General features: G+C 39.3%; 1 protein-coding gene across 1 annotated transcript in view; it reads right to left on the reverse strand.

The window, feature by feature from the left end:
* Nucleotides 1-1,426: 1,426 nt before the first annotated feature.
* LOC309361135 (NF-kappa-B-repressing factor-like) overlaps nt 1,427-17,583 on the reverse strand; it is a 37,126-nt gene continuing 20,969 nt past the window's right edge. The window contains exons 2-3 of the mRNA XM_081896090.1: nt 16,502-16,641; nt 1,427-5,035 (exon numbers count right to left, since the gene is read on the reverse strand). Of these exons, the coding sequence (XP_081752216.1) occupies nt 3,063-5,035; nt 16,502-16,641 (2,113 nt within the window). The 3' untranslated portion in view covers nt 1,427-3,062. The remainder of the gene's footprint in view (nt 5,036-16,501; nt 16,642-17,583) is intronic.

Genomic DNA, 17,583 nt, shown 5'->3' on the forward strand with positions numbered 1-17,583 from the left:
AGGATTAATTAGCTAAATATAATATTTTATAAGTAGACATATTTGCAAGTATTAAATTGGCTTAGGATTAAGAGATATGGAATTGTATAATATTATGGTTTGAGTGATGTATGGAAGTGAGAGCTGGACCATAAAGAAGGCTGATCGCCGAATAATTGATGCTTTTGAATTATGGTGCTGGAGGAGACTCTTGAGAGTCCCATGGACTGCAAGAAGATCAAACCTATCCATTCTTAAGGAAATTAGCCCTGAGTACTCACTGGAAGGACAGATCGTGAAGCTGAGGCTCCAATACTTTGGCCACCTCATGAGAAGAGAAGACTCCCTGGAAAAGACCCTGATGTTGGGAAAGATTGAGGGCACAAGGAGAAGAGGACGACAGAGGACGAGATGGTTGGATAGTGTCTTCGAAGCTACAAACATGAGTCTGACCAAACTGGGGGAGGCAGTGGAAGACAGAAGTGCCTGGCGTGCTCTGGTCCATGGGGTCACGAAGAGTCGGACACGACTAAACGACTAAACAACAACATGGTTTGAGAACATGATGAAAAGTAAGGAAGTTACTAATCTGAACTAGGTTAATTATGTTAGAAAATGTATATTGGAAAATTGCTAAAATGAGTCTTAATGAAAATCAGTCAGGAAGGCTCTGAGGAAGTCACCTAACAATGGATATTAGGTTAGATTTGGACTGGAAGACATTTTCTATGTTTGTTTGTTTTCTATATGTTTTGCCCTTTTGTGTTATGTTGTATTTGTCAAAAATTGGGAAAATTAATTTTAAAAATTGAAAAAGAACATTGTTTTTTAAATCTTGAATATCTTAAGCCTAAAATTAATTCTAATATCTAGCGTCGAGTCCAGATCATTGGCAGAACATCTCCTAATTTGAGATGGTGAAACTACTGAAGGGCCAGGATGTGAAGGCTTTTTATTATTCATTACTATTAATTTTCCCTAATGATTCAAAATAGATTACCCTGATTCACTAATTAACCTTAAAAATTGATTACACCCTGGGTTTCAATTGATTTCCACCATTTTTCAATAAAAAACACACCATCAACCCTCTCTAATAATTCAAATTAATACCAATCTTACAATCACTGATTCTGTCTTAATTTAAACATTAGTATCAATTCTAGGCTTCGATTAAGTACATTTTAGTAACTCCATAAGATGACTTTCATTCAAATATATAGAATAACACGCACTCAGTAGGGAACACCCTCTCTCTCTCTCTCTCTCTCTCTCACACACACACACACACACACACACACACACACACACTCTCTCTCTCTCTCTCTCACACACACACACACACACACACACACACACACACACACACTCACACACACACACAGAGGAATAGAAGGAAGAAGAAAGAAAGAGAAAGAAAGAGAAAGGAAGAGAAAGGAAGAGAAAGGAAGAGAAAGGAAGAGAAAGGAAGAGAAAGGAGGAGGGGAAAATGGGAATTATAATAAATAGAATAAGCTGAGAAAGAGGTAATGGAGGCAAGTGGGGAATGTGGTTGAGAGTGAGGAGTATGTAAGGGTAATAGAGAGACAGCAGAGGAGCACGTTCAGTTTGAAAAAGCACAGTGTAGTACTCTTGAGCAGCGACTGGGTGTCACTCTTCCAATAAGCTCAGTCTTAGATCTCGGTGAGATGCAGATTTTTGTTCGATAGATGTCGCCCTTGGAAAATCACTCCCTTGTCTACGTTTTCAATTTAAGCTTTCAGTGTCTCTTGATCCAGTTCATTTCCGTTTCGCGATGCAAAAAAGATGTCGGACTGCATGAGTCAGCAAATACACAATCAGTCCAGCCTAAACTTCACAGTGACCAACAAGAGGAAACTGGGAATAGGGACTGCCTTGCACAGTAACTTTTGAGAGGGTGGATAGATGTTTGGCAAATTCCGGCTTTATAAGCCGCTCCACCACTCAGCCGTCAGTGTATCTTTGTGCAGCCGCCACAGGCTGCAAACAGCTTCTTATTTTTTGTTGCCTGGTGGATGGAATCCTGACCTTACTACCTCTTCTTAGTTGCTTTGTCCCCTTTTTTCCTAGTCAGCTACCAAGGATATATAAAAATGAAACAAAATTATATATGTGCTGCGGAGTCTCTCTGCTTCTTGCTGGTCACTTTTTCCCCCTTGTTGGGAATGTCTCTTTATCTTTTTTTGTCTCAGTTTGTTCCTCTCTGCATCTCTGTCGCACCACTAATATTTATATAAATTCATAAAGTGTTCATAGCATCAGTATAATAAGGCACAAATAATTTGGGTTTTTTAATGGAGTAGACGTCCTTCATCTCAAATCATTCCGTTGTAGCTCATTGTCAAATAATAAAAAAATTCCGGAAAGCCTTCATTTCTTCTAAGCACATTGTACTGCATAAATTCATTTATTAATCACTAGGTAGCAAATTCATTGATTGTGTAGGCTAATCGGTTAGGTGTGCTTCAGTCTGTCGGAAGTAAAGCCTCTTACATACCCGCGTACTTGGGCTTCTCGGCAGCAGAGGATCACTGGATCTAGTGCCCGAGAAGTTCTCCCTCTCCCTGCCGTTCAAGGGTCCTCTTCTCTGCACCAAAGCAATTCCATTTCATCTCTGGATCCCCTCCCAAGACTTTGGGGTTCCCGTAGCCTTGGTCCCCCCCTTCTTAGCTCCGCTACCAAACGTGTTCGCCCCCAGTGCGGGAGAGTGGAGGAGATGCGTCTGTTCGTGAGTAGCGATCAACCGGAAGTTCTCATGCTTTTGTTTTTAAATGGTGTATGAACTTTCCTTCTGACTTGATTTTCTGCCATTACCACAAGCCATTTCCAATAAATTGCATAAAACAGGTAAACTGTACTAAAGTTATCCAGATTGCACTACATATATTTGGAAAGAACTATGATTTTAAAAGTTAAAGTGTTTAAAATAAAGCTTAAAAACTAAATGAGCAAGTAAAATAGTTTATAATCATTTTTCACATAATATGCAGCCTTTGCTGTGTTTAATGGAGAATTCAGCCTCAGTTTGGACATCCTCAGAAGAAACGGATGGCCCTCAGGGCTTATTTCTCCTGTGGCATAATGAGTTCATAATGTCCGACTTGGCCATCTTGCTTTAGCTGGTCTAGCAATTCTTCTTTGCGCCTCTTTCGGCTAACCACCAGGTATCTATCACGACCCTGGCCATGGGATTTGCTCTTAAGACCATATTTTTGGGCTATCTGATGTATCTGTTTGCGTTCATCATTGGTCAATTCTGTCGAGAAAGTCAGATCAATTTTACTGTCTGAGAAGGCATAATTCTGGATGATCTGTTCAATATCTTTCTTTGTGATTTTCAACTCCCTTTCAATGTCCAGCCCAAGCCCTTCCCTTTTGAACTGTTCCTTCACAGCAATCGGCTCCCGGATCCCTTCTCCACTTTTGCCCAAGCCGCCACCTGTCCAGCCCATTTTCCTTAAAATCTGATTCCCGATGTTATCTTCCTTGATCTGCTGCTTCAACGCTTCTTCTGCTGATCGCCCACAGATCTCATTCCTTGAGATTACATCTTCAATAGTGCCTTTTTTCAGGTTGTTGACAACTGTTGGCTGGGTTTTCTTCAGGATTTTGACAGCCTCTTCAGCTGCAACATGCTTGACAGTCTTCTTGACTCCAATTGATTCAGCTATTAATTCATTTTCCAGCAATACCTTGCACTTCCACCGCATCCCTGTCATCCTTTCAAAGACGTACTCCACAGTCATCTTGTTGAACTGAGCTGTGTCATTCAGCGTGCACACAGGGTTCATGGAGTTCTCATATACAACAAGGTCCTTCAGATCCTTCTTCTTGGCAGAATCTCGGGCAGCCTCACCAACTTTCTGAACATGGACTGCTTTGGTGACCCCAGCATTGGACTGGGTCTTCTGGAGAATTTTCAGTGCCTCGTCTGCCGCAGCATGCTTGCTGGTTTTCTTTGTGCCATACCCTTCAGCTAAAAAGTGGTCCTGTAGATAGACACTGCAGTGCCACAAGCGGTTTGGCATCAGGACATATTTGTATTCAATGGTCATTTTGTTAAAGGAAGCTGAATTGTTCAGAATCCCAATGGCATCACTGGCGTTTTCTGTGAGAACAAAGTTAGTCCAATGTTTGGCTGAACTGGGACCCTGCTGTATGTTGGTGGTTGGCTGCCCAGGTGTGCATTCTTTCATGGCAGCGATAAAGTCATCTAGCTGCTTGAGAGCTGGCGGGAATTCAAGGGGAGATGTGCCACTCTCACACAGCACTAAATCCTCCTGGGTGGTGTTCTTGAACTTCCGCTGGGCAACTTTAACCTCCACGGGCTTTTGCAGCAGCATCACTGCTAGTTCCGTTGCTCGGTCCCTGGATCCGTTTTTGCTGCCAGCATACCCTGTGGTCAGATACACATTCTGGCACCTCACCTCACAAGCAAAGCCATCTTTTAGGAGCTTCTTGTTTTTGGGAAAATCCCCAGGGGAAAGATCTTTCAAGGGAGAATAAGTATACTCAGGGTTTGTCTTGCAAGCCTGTATGGACCGTGTCAAGAGGTAAGTGTAGTTAATTTTGTCTGTCCCACTGCTAACATCAAAGCTAGCAAGACTCTTGTGGACTGCCATTACAAGTTTGTTAATGAAACACTGCTTGGCTGTTAGAACTGACTTGGGAAACATTTCAGAGGTGGCCTGGAGAAGAGAAGCCCCCACCGAAACCGCTGCAACACCACTACCAGAAGAGTCTTTGCTTTTAGAAACTACTTTGGCTTGTGTCTGGCTAGCCTGGCTACTTCCATAACCTAAACTCATTGAACTGGAACAATGAGTGCCCCCATCCAGCATGTTGAAGCTGCTGAAAACCCGATCGGCATAGTTTTGTATTTGCTGGGTTGTGATGTTCTCACTGGCCACCTGCACTTGGTTCTCTGAAGGTGGCTCCATTCCTCCATCTTGAGTGTTGCTAGCTACAAAATGTATGGGTTCAAAACGAGGCCTGACCCAGAATTTCGGAGGCTGCTTTCTCAGAGGTTCAACACCTATGCAATGCAAGAAGTTAAAAGATAATTTTTAATAGAAAAAAATTAAAAACATTGGTGAAATATAGCTTTTCTCTGCAGGCATGAGGACTTGTAACTTTGTTTCCCCCCCCCCCCAAAGTTTGTTTCCCCCTTAATAATACTTCTACAATTTAAAGTTGACAGAAGCACATCTTGTTTGTTACTCAAAAGAAAGTGAAGTCAGACACACCATTTATTGATGAGAGGTGGAATAATGTCACCAACGTGACTGGCATCCAAACATCCCACCACTTTCAACCCTATGATGAAAATCATATACTGGTTAGCAAAACAGCAAATGCTGAAGTGCCACAAGTTAGCATCACACTTAACGAGACATCTAGGACTAATGAACATATGTACAGTGACCCTTCTGAAGATGGTAGTTCATCAAATGATGATCCAAGGCCACCAGAAGAACTGCTTCCATTCACACTAAGTTTAAAATAAATGTAATAATAAAAAAATTCCTCTCGTTAGCTTACATCAGACAATATTTTATGGTTCATATTTTTGTCAGTGTTTAATGCAACTTTTACTCAGTTTTTGTTTAATGATAACTTATCTCTTGTTTTACAATGAATATTGATTGCTTGAGTAATAATAAAAGGTGAAAACTGGTATATTGCTTGTCATATCCGTTACGTAACAGTGCCACATCCGTTATAGAAAACACAAGCATTTTTTAAATTATTAGAAATCATTTCCTTTGCAAACAGTTCACATTGAAAATTTTATCAATCCTGCTGTATGAAAAAAATACACTTACCTGTACTCACCTGAGATTTTTAATAAAGCATCAACAAAACACCTAAGTGCAAATCATGTCACATCCATTACAAGCATGACTGCAGATAGAAAACTTGTTCATAAAATTGAACAAAAATTTGCAGAAGTGTAAATGAGATACTAAACTCATTTACAGTAAACAGCCTTGGCCCAGTATACCTGAAGGAGTGCCTCCACCCCCATTGTTCAGCCTGGACACTGAGGTCGTCCTCCAAGGGTCTTCTGCTGGTTCCCTCACTGCAAGAAGCAAAGGAACAGGGAACCAGGCAGAGGGCCTTCTCGATAGTGGCACCCTCCCTGTGGAACACCCTCTCTTCAGATGTCAAATAAAGAACTACATTAACTTTTAGAAGACATCTGAAGGCAGCCCTGTATTAGGAAGTTTTTAATGTTTGATGTTTTAGTATGTTTTTATATATGCTGTAATGTATATGTATGTTCCCACCCATTGTGGAGAAGGCACACGAAGAAAAGCCTCAGATTGCAGGGTCCAGGTAGGTTCATATGGGGAGAGGCAGTCCTTGAGATATTGACGTCCTAAGCCTTTTAAGACTTTATAAGTCAAAACCAGCACTTTAAATGGGTTTGACTGCAGTGTAATGCTTGGTTACACACTGGCTAGGCAGCCAGGCAGCCATTCTGTTTGCTCAGGGCTGCTTGCTGCCTGCCCATAACACTTACTCAGAAGTAAGATCCATTAATGTGAATAGGACTTACTCCAAATTAAGTGGGCTTAGGACAGCAGCAAACAATTGCTGCCTATATTGAGTTCTGAAGACAGTAAAACGTTTTCAGATTTATTTTCTGTACATTTGATTTCTTTTTTTTATTGTTAAAATAGTTCATCATTAATACACATATATTACAGATATACAAGCATACAAACATACATTTCATACAATCCTTAAAAGTGTTCAAACATACTTACACTCAATCCCACCAATAATTCCTTTTCCCACCACCATCCCTTACCCCTCACCCCACCTTTGTGTTAGACTTCCAATCTACTCAATTGCAATTTCTTTCCACTTCTATTACTTTCTTTCACACACCTTTAGCCTAATTTCATACTTCTTTTTCTATTACACATTGTTATCCATCTTATTCAGTATTTCAAACAGAACTTGTTTATTCTAATAGGAGTTCTGATTTTTCGATATGGTTTTGCAAGTATCTTTTAAACACCTTCCAGTCCCTATCTATCTTCTCTTTTGAGTTCCTTCCAATTTCTCCCATTGTTTTGGATATATTGTAGTACTCCAATAATTTGGCACGCCACTCTATTTCTGTCGGTACAATACCACTTTTCCAGTTTTTTGCAATCAATAGCCTTGCGGCTACTGTTGCGTATAAATATAAGGTCTTGTCTTCCTTTAGAAAACCAATAGAAAACCTTCTGGTGTTTTCCTAAATGAATATCTAAACATTTTTTTTCATTTCGTTATATATTATTTCCCAAAACTGTTTGATGTTTAAACAATTCCACCATATATGTATCATAGTACCTTTTCCAGTGTTGCATCGCCAGCAGACATCGCTACAATTTTTATTCATTTTTGTTACTCTTTCAGGTGTTAAATACCATCTATGTTGTATTTTGAGGTAATTTTCTTTCAGTATATAACACAGTGAATTTCATATCTTCTTTCCACAATTTTTCCCATTGTTCAAACATAATATTTTTCCCAATATCTTGCGCCCATTTAATCATTGATGCTTTAACCAATTCATCCTTTGTTTCCCACTCTAAGATCAGATTATACAATTTAGATATATTTTTTATTTTTCTTGTATTAAATATTTATCAAATTTTGATATTTCTTTTTCAAATCCTAACTTTTTGTCTTTTGCTAATCTATACTTAATTTGAATATATTGGAACCAATCACTAATATGAGCTTTAATTTCTGTATAATCCTTTAATTCCAATTCTCCGTTTTCTTCCTTTAATACAGTTTTATAGGTAACCCAATTTTATTTCATATTTAATTTTTTCAATACGACAATTTCTGCTGCCGATGCCCACCAGGGAGTTTTCGGTTCTAGGAGTCTTTTATGTTTCTCCCATATTTTATATATAGACTTTCTGACTATATATTTTTTTAATGAATATTTATTGGTATTTTCAGCATACATATAAAAATCAAAAACAAAAATAAAGAAAATAAAAACAACACAAAAATACAAAAAATTCAAAACTTAACAACAATTAAAAACACATAAAGTTTCAATTACTTATTTTCTTTAACCTTATTTCTCAGACCTGCTCGCACCTCCCCTTCTTGTATTCCAATTTAGATTGTCAATTCAGCAAGTCCTTAACTTATATCTCCACTTTAACTTAATAATTTGTTTTAACATACTGTTATTATTCTTTTCTTCTTTCTTCCATTTCCTCAGTTTACTTTTACAAACCTTATTTCTATTTAATTAAAAAAAAAACCAATTTTAACTTATCCAAATTTACATCACTATTTATACCTCATTCATTATTCTTAAACCTTTTTCCTAAAGTCGACCAAAATTTCCCTTCCACGGTTTTCCCAATTTCCATACAACTAGCAAAAATATAAAAAACAAAACAGATTGTATTTGTATACCCTTTGGATTCCCAAACTCCACCCACCCTTTTCCCGGTTCCAGTCCCCAACCAATATCCATCAGTCTTTATATGTTATTTAGCCTGGAAATCTCACGTCCAAGGCCCTTAAATCTCTCTCAGTTCTTCTCTGCCGGTCTTTTTGATAGTCTTTAATATTAAACCCCAAAACTCGGAGAGGCTCCGGCCCAACAGGATCCATGTTGCTTCCAGCCAGACCTCCATATTTAGAAACAAAGCCTATGGGGTACTCCAACACTTGTTTCATATTCCTTTCAAATCCAAAAGTCCCCAAGGCTCCAACTTTCACCTTCAGCAAATTTATAATCCTCAGGTCTTCAGATCTCCACAAAAGGAGATCTCTCCAGTTTTCAGTCACCAATTCAGGCCAGGCTTTCCACAAAATTTTTATTTTCCTCTTTTGTCATCATGTCAGGCCTCAAATTGCATCTCTCCTTTGACATCTGCAGAATTCCAGCTCCTCCTTCATTTCCTTCTAAAGCGACATGTTGCTCCATCTTGTCAAAACTTTCAGTTTCATCTGTTTGTTCAGTTTCATCTATTTTTTCAGTTGAATGGGCTTCCTGTTTCAAATCCTTATCAGATTCAACACTGTTATTTACTGTCAAGCATAGTGCTGAAGCCTCTGTAGCCAAAACATTGTATTGGTCTTGTAACTTTCCCAAGAGAACAAATGCTCTGTCCAATTCTGCTTGAATTTTCCATCCTCCGGCCATTCCTGTAATGTCACTAGAACCCCTCTAGGGGGATTTTAGTTCCTTAATATTCCTTTCAGCTCAAAACCGAAAGTCCAGTTATTTTGTGTCAGTCCTTCCTTATTTTCAGCAAGTTGTAACAAATAAACCAGCAGAGGCAACAAAAACAAAGTTCTCTTTTTTCATTAACAGCTAACTGTCTGACAGCTAACTTGACAGCTGTCAAACTCTTCAATATTACATCAGCAGGCTTTCTCGCAGGACGCTCCCGGGTCTGGGGGGGTGTGTGTGTGTGAAATTTCAGCTCCCAAAATTTATCTTTTATCCTCCAGTAAATCTTCTTATAATGTCAGAACCGTGAAGTTAAGATCTTATAGTAAAAACAAAGAAAAATTCTCTCGACCTCAGCTGACAGGTCCTTTGCTTTAGATTGTGTACAAAGAGGGGGGGGGACCTCCTTTTTAACCCTTCCCAGGTCGTTCCTGATCCAAAAAATAATTTTAAGGTTCAAATTTCCATATTACTCACGGGTTGATGTTTTAAAGTCTGATTGATCCAAGGAAAAAGTCAGCGCTCTCTGTCAATGGCTTGCGGCTTCACTCCGTAGGCGAGGGAGTACTCTCAGCACCACGCCTCACCCCGTCCCCGTTCCGAAGCCTTTAAAAAGGCTCCTTCACGGATTGGGGGGGGGGCGCAAATGGTGCCTGCTGAGTCTCTGTTTTCACAGGCTTTCGCGCCTGTGATTTTAAGGGTCCCCGCTTCGCCGCAGCGGCCAGACCCAAACTCTACGGAGCCGATTCCCTCCGGAGCTCGGAGGGAATCCGCCATTAAACGATGGCACCAACCCGGAAGTCGTAGACCTTCTGACTATATGCCCTAGGAAGCCTTTATGTACTTTGACTTTTTCATCTATTAGATAGGCATTGCATCCAAATCTCGTCTCTACTCCCTCTAAATCCAATACATCCGAGTCATCTAATTTGATCCATTCTTTTAGCCAGGTCAGACCCACCGCATCATGATATAACTCCATGTCTGGGAGACCAAATCCTCCTCTCTCCTTCTTATCTATCATTATTTTGTGTTTTATTCTTGGCTTTTTCCCTGACCATACGAATTTAGCCAAATCTCTTTTCCAGTTATTAAAACATTTATCTCCTCCTAGTATTGGGATACTTTGAAATAAAAACATCATCCTTGGTAATATGTTCATCTTTATTACCGATATTTTCCCTAGTAAGGAAAGATTTAATTTTCCCCATACTTGCAAGTCATTTTTTATTTCATTCCATGTTTTCCCATAGTTCTCATTACTTAAATCTATAGTGTTTGTTGTTAAATTTATTCCAAGATACCTTATTTTCTTTTTAATTTCCAATCCTGTAATTTCACTTTATCTTTTTCTTCCATATTTTTCACTAGTATTTTGGTTTTCCCATAGTTTAATTTGAATCCTGCTAATCTGCCATATTTGTTTATGCATTCCAATATTCTAGGTGTACATTGTAGGGGATTTTCTGTTGTGATCATAACATCATCTGCAAAGGCTCTTAACTTGTATCTTTTTTCACCAACTGCTATTCCTCTTATTTGGTTGTCCTACCTTATTTTCTTTAATAGAACCTCTAATACTATTATAAATAACATTGGGGATAGGGGGCAGCCTTGTCTTGTACCTTTAAAGATGTTGATTTCTTCTCCAAACTCTCCATTAATTATAATTTTTGCTTTCTGTTCGTCATATATTGCATTTATACCTTTTTGGAATTTTTCACCTAGACACAATTCTTTTAATAGTTTTTTCATAAATTCCCATGAGATTTTATCGAAAGCCTTCTCCGCATCGATTGAAATCAGGGCTGCTTGTTTATCTCTTCTTACTTGTAGAAATTCCATTATGTCTATTATATTTCTAATATTATCCTTTATCTGTCTACCTTCCACAAATCCAGCCTGATTTTTATGTACTATTTTTCCTAAAAAAAATTTCAACCTGTTAGCCAATAATCCTGCGTAAATTTTATAATCCGAATTTAACAATGAAATGGGTCTATAATTTGAGACAGATTCCAAATCCGTACCTTGTTTTGGCAGGAGCGTTATATACGCTTGAGTCCAAGAGTCTGGAATATTCCCCTTCTCTACTGCTTTCTCTATTACTTCTTTTAGTGGGTTGATTAATTCATCTAACATTTCTTTGTAGTATTCTGCTGGTATGCCATCTGGACCTGGGGATTTCCCTATTTTTGAATTGATTCCTTAATTGATTCCTTAATTGAATTGATTCCTTAATTTCTATGGTTGATTCTATGGTTCATTTAATAATTTATGGTCTTCTTCTGCTATCTCTATTAATTTATTTTTCTTTATATATTCCTCTATTTCTTCTATTGGCACTTCATCTTTTTGATTTTTTTTGTAATATTTTTCAAATTCTTTTTTAATTTCTGTCATATCCCTTATTGTCCTCTCTTCTACTTTTATTTTATTTATTAATTTTTCATTTCTTTGTTTCTTTAATTGCCAGGCAAGGATCTTGCCTGGTTTATTTGCCCATTCAAATTTTTTATATTTCCAAAATTTGATTTGTTGTTCTACCTCCTGTTCTATAATATTATTATATTCTACTCTCAGTAATTTAATTTCTTGATTTAATCTCTCTTTATTTTTGCTTGCATAGGCCAATTTTTCCTTCCTTTTAATTTCTTCTAAAAGCTCCCTTTTCTTTTTTTCTTTATTCTTATATGCTATTGAGTTTTGTTGTATGAAATATCCCCTAACAACTGCCTTCCCAGCATCCCACACTGTTTTAACATCTGTCCCTTTCCTCCAATTGTTTTCAAAATATTCCTTCATCAACTTTCTGGCTCCTTGTATTACTTTTTCATTTTTTAATAATAAAACATTCATTCTCCACCTTTTTCCCCTTTCTCCTCTTTTCCTTTAAGAGTTAATGATACTGGATTGTGATCTGTAAGTGTTTTTGGTAATATTTTGGCATTCTCTGCTTCAATTGTCATATCCTTAGTAATCCATATACTGTCAATTCGACTATACAAATTGTTTGGTTCTGAGAAATATGTGAACTCCTTTTCGACAGGATATTTATATCTCCATATATCCACTAAATCAAAAATCTTTACCATTTCCATAAAGCTTTTTGGCAACTTCCCTTCATTTCCCCCCCTCTTCTTCTGCGATCTATCCAATTCTGGTTCCATTACTCCATTTAAATCCCCTAACACAATAATTCTCAGATCTATATATCCCATTAATAATGATCTTACTTTAACATAGAATTCTGATTTTCTTTTATTTGATCCATAGATTCCCGCTACCACAATTGGTTCCCCCTCTAGTGATATTTTGACTATTACAATCCTCCCCTCTTCATCTTCATATAACAATTCTGGTTCATATTTGCTTTTAACATACATTCCAACCCCCCCCTCTTTTTTCTTACATCAGATGCGATGAATTCTTCTCCTAACTTTGGTTTAACCAATAGTCTTTTATGTTTAGTATTCATGTGGGTTTCTTGTATACAAACAAGGTCCCACTTCTGCCTCTCTAAGATAGGTTCTATTTTCTGCCTCTTCCTCCTATTATTTAAACCATTTACGTTCCAAGATAACAATTTAAATTTCATTCTACAGTGGTGCCTCGCAAGACGAAATTAATTTGTTCCGCGAGTTGTGTCGTCTTGCGGTTTTTTTTCGTCTTGCGGAGCGTGGATTTGCTGGGTATTAACGGCTTTAAGAAAAAGGAAGCAAACTCGCAAGACGTTTTCGTCTTGCGAAGCAATGCAAAAAACGAAAAACCCTTTCGTCTTGCACGTTTTTCATCTTGCGAGGCATTTGTCTTGCGAGGTACCACTGTATATTGGTTAAAAAATTATAAAGTTAGTGGAAAGAGTTTAAATTATCTGCAGTGGTAAAGGAGAAGGGTTTTGTAATAGTTATTGGTCTGATTCTTTACCACTGGCGTAGTTCTTTATCCTTCCACCCTTTGCTGAGCTCTTTCTTCTTCTTCCGCCTCATCCAATAGCTCTCCCTTTCTTCCTTCCTCATTTCTTACTTCGCTTTTCCCGCCTCCTAATTCTCCTTGATACTTCCTCCAAAACATATCTGCTTCCTCAAATGTCTCAAATCGTCTTCTTTTTCCTTTGAAGTTGAAGGAAATCCCCACTGGGTATTCCCATCTGAAGGATATTGATTTGGCCCTTAGTGCTTTTGTTAGAAATTGGAATTGCTGTCTCTTTTTTAACAGCCTAGGTGGGACTTCTCGTAAAATTATTATTTCCTTTCCATCTATGGTTAATTTGTTCTTACTCTTTACTTGGAGGATCTTATCTTTCATCCAATTCGATGTGAATACAATGATGCAGTCTGCCGGCCATTTGTTCATTTTTGCTTTTCTTGAGTTCACTCTGAAGATTTTCTCTGTCTGTTCTATTATGTCTTTTTCCTGTAGATGTAGCCACTTTGCTAAAGTTTCAGTCATCTTCTTCCAAATATCCTCCTCTTCTGGAACATTTCTGAATCTCAAGGTCTTCTCTTTAATCTGCATCTGTATCATTGCTAGTGCATCACCAGTAGCTTCCTGGACTGCTTTTTGTTCCTTCATCTCCTTTTTCAATTTGTCCATTTCTCTTCTTTGTTCCCTTTGTTCTTTGCTAATTTTCTTCACCATCTCATCCATTTGTTGATTCTTATTCTTAATTTCTTGTACTTTATCTGTCTCCTTCATTCCTTCTAAGACTTCTGTTAATTTTTCCTTTATTTCTTCATTTTCTTTTTCATTTTCTTTTTCATTTTTTTATTGTGTTTTCTAATTTTTCTAATTTCCCATCAATTGTATTGATTTTTTTCTTCCAGCTCTTTTCTCAATCCTCCCACATCCAATTTCAAACTAATAATAAGCTCCCTCAAATACATTTCTTCAAGGCCTGAGTTTCTTCTTAATTGTTGCTGTTGACTTCCAGTTCCAGTCTGTTTTTTAATTGCATGAGACATTTTGCGTTCTCATTTTCAACCACAAGATGTCCTTCTATTGCTCCAATTTTCCTTTATTACTGCTTTTCCTACTTTGTCCACTGGGTGTCACTGTGTTCTTATTTGCTCAACTTGCCAGCTTCTGCCCTCCTTTAATCCTCTTTCACTATTTTGTCTTCATCACTTTCACCTTCTTCCTCCTTCTTCATGATTACTCAGCGTCTTCAGACCTTCAACGCCGTCTTATCTTATCTGTGAAATTCCCCTCCTTTCCCCCACAGCGATCCTTATTCCTTTGTCCTTATCTTTCCTTCTAGGACATTCAGTTTCAAAGCAGCTGCTCTACTCCACCCAGCTCCAACAACAGGGAGCCTGCACCGCTTTGCACTTTGTAGTAAGTCCGTTTCAGATAGTGTGCTTTTCAAATAGTTTAATTGCAATCTGAGTGATTTCTTTACACTCTCTCCATATTTTTTCCGTTCTTCTGTCTTCCCTTTACTTTTGTGGTAGCATTAAAGGTAAAGGTAAAGGTACCCCTGCCCGTACGGGCCAGTCTTGACAGACTCTGGGGTTGTGCGCCCATCTCACTTAAGAGGCCAGGGGCCAGCGCTGTCCGGAGACACTTCCGGGTCACATGGCCAGTGTGACATCGCTGCTCTGGCGAGCCAGAGCTGCACACGGAAACGCCGTTTACCTTCCCGCTAGTAAGCGGTCCCTATTTATCTACTTGCACCCGGAGGTGCTTTCGAACTGCAAGGTTGGCAGGCGCTGGGACCGAGCAGCGGGAGCGCACCCCGCCGCAGGGATTCGAACTGCCGACCTTTCGATCAGCAAGTCCTAGGCGCTGAGGCTTTAACCCACAGCGCCACCTGTGTCCCATTGTGGTAGCATTACTTCTCCGCTATTTTTACTCTTTATCTTGTTTTGGGTTGTTTTGGGTTTACTCACTCCGTGAGGGATTCCCCCCCCCCCGAGTTCCCTTTTCCCCCCTTGCCTTATTTCCTTTTAGGTTTTGTTACTGCTGCTACCACTTTACGTTTACGTTTATTTTAATATAGAAATAGAGATTTTACCATCTTGTCGCTGCTTCAGTGATGTGAGGCTTTTCACCGGTCTGTTTGACGTTCTTCTCTGTGCCTGGATTCCCCCCCCCCCCCCACCTCAGAGACACTGCCGAAGTTCCTTTGACTTGAGCTTCCTTCCAAGCCTTTTCAGGGGTCGTTTAGCCAAACGTTGCCCCTCACAGTACCGGTGTATGCTCCGACCTGCTTACTGCAGTCAGAGCTCACACTGTTGCAGCTGTGGTAAAAGCGGAAGTCTCCTCCTGTACATTTGATTTCAAGTAAATTAAACCAATGAGAGGGCAGAAAATGGAAAACAACTAGGAAAGGGAGAGTAGACTTAGCTTCCCAGCGATGGAGACCCTTAGTTAATCTCAATTAAATGAATACTCAGATCCTATGGATGACTACTCAGAAGGTCCATTTATTTTAATGGGACTTACACTCATGTAAGCACACACAGGACTGCAACTTTAACATTTCTGTGTTGATTTGGAATGAAAATCATTTTTATTTAGTTTCTTTTTTAAAAGATTTGTAACGTGGCAAGACTTTGTAAACGAAAATAAAAAAATAGCACTTTTTGTTTTGGAACTACAACTACTGCATATTGCAAACCGCCCTGTGAATCTCTGATGAAGGGTAGTATAGAAATTTAATTAACAACAACTACTACTACAACAACTGCAAGACAGGTGATGGAGGACAAAAAGTGCAAGAAGGTTAGACATAGAAAAAGGCACCAGCAGGTGACAGAGAAAGGAAGGATGTGGTAAAAATTATGGAAAACAAGAAAGTGGCAAAGTCTTTTTTGGTAACAAAGTACAAACATAATTGGTGATGAAGACTTGCTGTCTTGGTCAGTATCAACCACAGGCTTCACTGAAGAGAGAAAAGCCAGAAATCAGAGAGAGGATATAAGGTTCAAAAGTTTGACCAATGTGTATTAAAAAGAATAGTATGCCTACACCTCAGTGTGCGTTGCGTGGTGAGATGCTAGCATGATTAAGTATAAATCAAAGTGAAAATCTGAGAGTGGGTCCCAGGTTCCTGGTTGGGAGTCAAAGGTGGGTCTTGGGTCTGGACTGGTTGAAGATCACTGTGCTAGTGCAACTGTTGCATTGGATTCCTATGTTGCATAGCATTAAAACTCACCTGTCTGCTAGCACAAGAGGATGCAGAAAGGGTTATATTCTCATACATGACATTGCCTATTACTGTGACATACAATAATCATCATTAAAGAACCAACTCTGCTGCAAATGAGGGGAAATGGAAGTACTCACTGCAAGATGGAGAGTTGTCCAGCAGGGAATATGGCCTTTTGGTAGCCTTGGCATCAGGCACTAATTCAAATGATGGCATCTTGCCAATGTCAATCCCTTCGGCCATATGGAGAATTTTCTCCATAACTTTGGGGCCATACCTGCATTTAAGTGAAGGAAGGTTCGAGTAATAAATCATCATTACAAAACTCTCCTTACTGCTCTACTCCGACCTCTGGCTACTTAAGTGGGTGCCCTGTCATACCAAGAGTTGTGTGGGTACAACACCTTCCCACACCTTTTCCCAGTTGGAATGAAATATAATGTGAAATCCAAAAACACAGGAAACTGCCTTATTCAGAGTCAGCCCACAGGTCCACCTAGCTCAGTACTGTCCATACTTGGGATAGTCAATGTGGTGCCCCCCAGATGCTGTTGGACTCCAGCTGGCTGGGACTCCTGGGAATTGTAGTCCAGCAACATCTGAAGGTTGACCGGCTGGGAAAGTCTGCCCTTGGCAAAAGAAGGGGAGGCATTACACTAAGAAGGGGAACCTTACACTGTGATATAAAACTGGCACCTGCTTCCAGTTAAAATGCAAACTACATCCAGAATATTCAGATATGTTGGCATAGGTCCTGCCTTTGGCGCACATGTGTGCCGAAGAAACATGTCTCTGCACTGTCATTAATGCTTTACAGAACAATCCAAACTACAGGAAGCCAACCAGAGTCAATTATGCTGGTGCAAATTTTGGTGTAAATCCAAACTCCATACAGAAGCAGGGCTACTGCCAGCTGAGCTCACTCAAGTCTGGCAGCGGGCAAATGACCCTTTAAAATAATTTGATTGAAGGGGAAAACTTGCTCAGAGTTCCCTAGGACCCAAATCTCCCTGTCACGAGGCAGGGTCAGTCTGGAGAGAGTGGGGTGGCCCCTTTCCTAGGGAGGATCTGTGATTTGGACCTTCCTTGACCAGCCAGTGGGAGGGACAATCCAAGTCTAAGTGACTGCCCTCCAGGATCTCCAGGGAAGTTTGATTCAACACTACCCTTTTTGCTAGTGTACCACTGGGTTGTGAGGTCACATAACTGAGCTGAATGG

Source organism: Podarcis melisellensis (genome assembly GCF_964234715.1).
Source record: "Podarcis melisellensis genome assembly, chromosome: W".
Lineage (NCBI taxonomy): Eukaryota > Metazoa > Chordata > Lepidosauria > Squamata > Lacertidae > Podarcis > Podarcis melisellensis.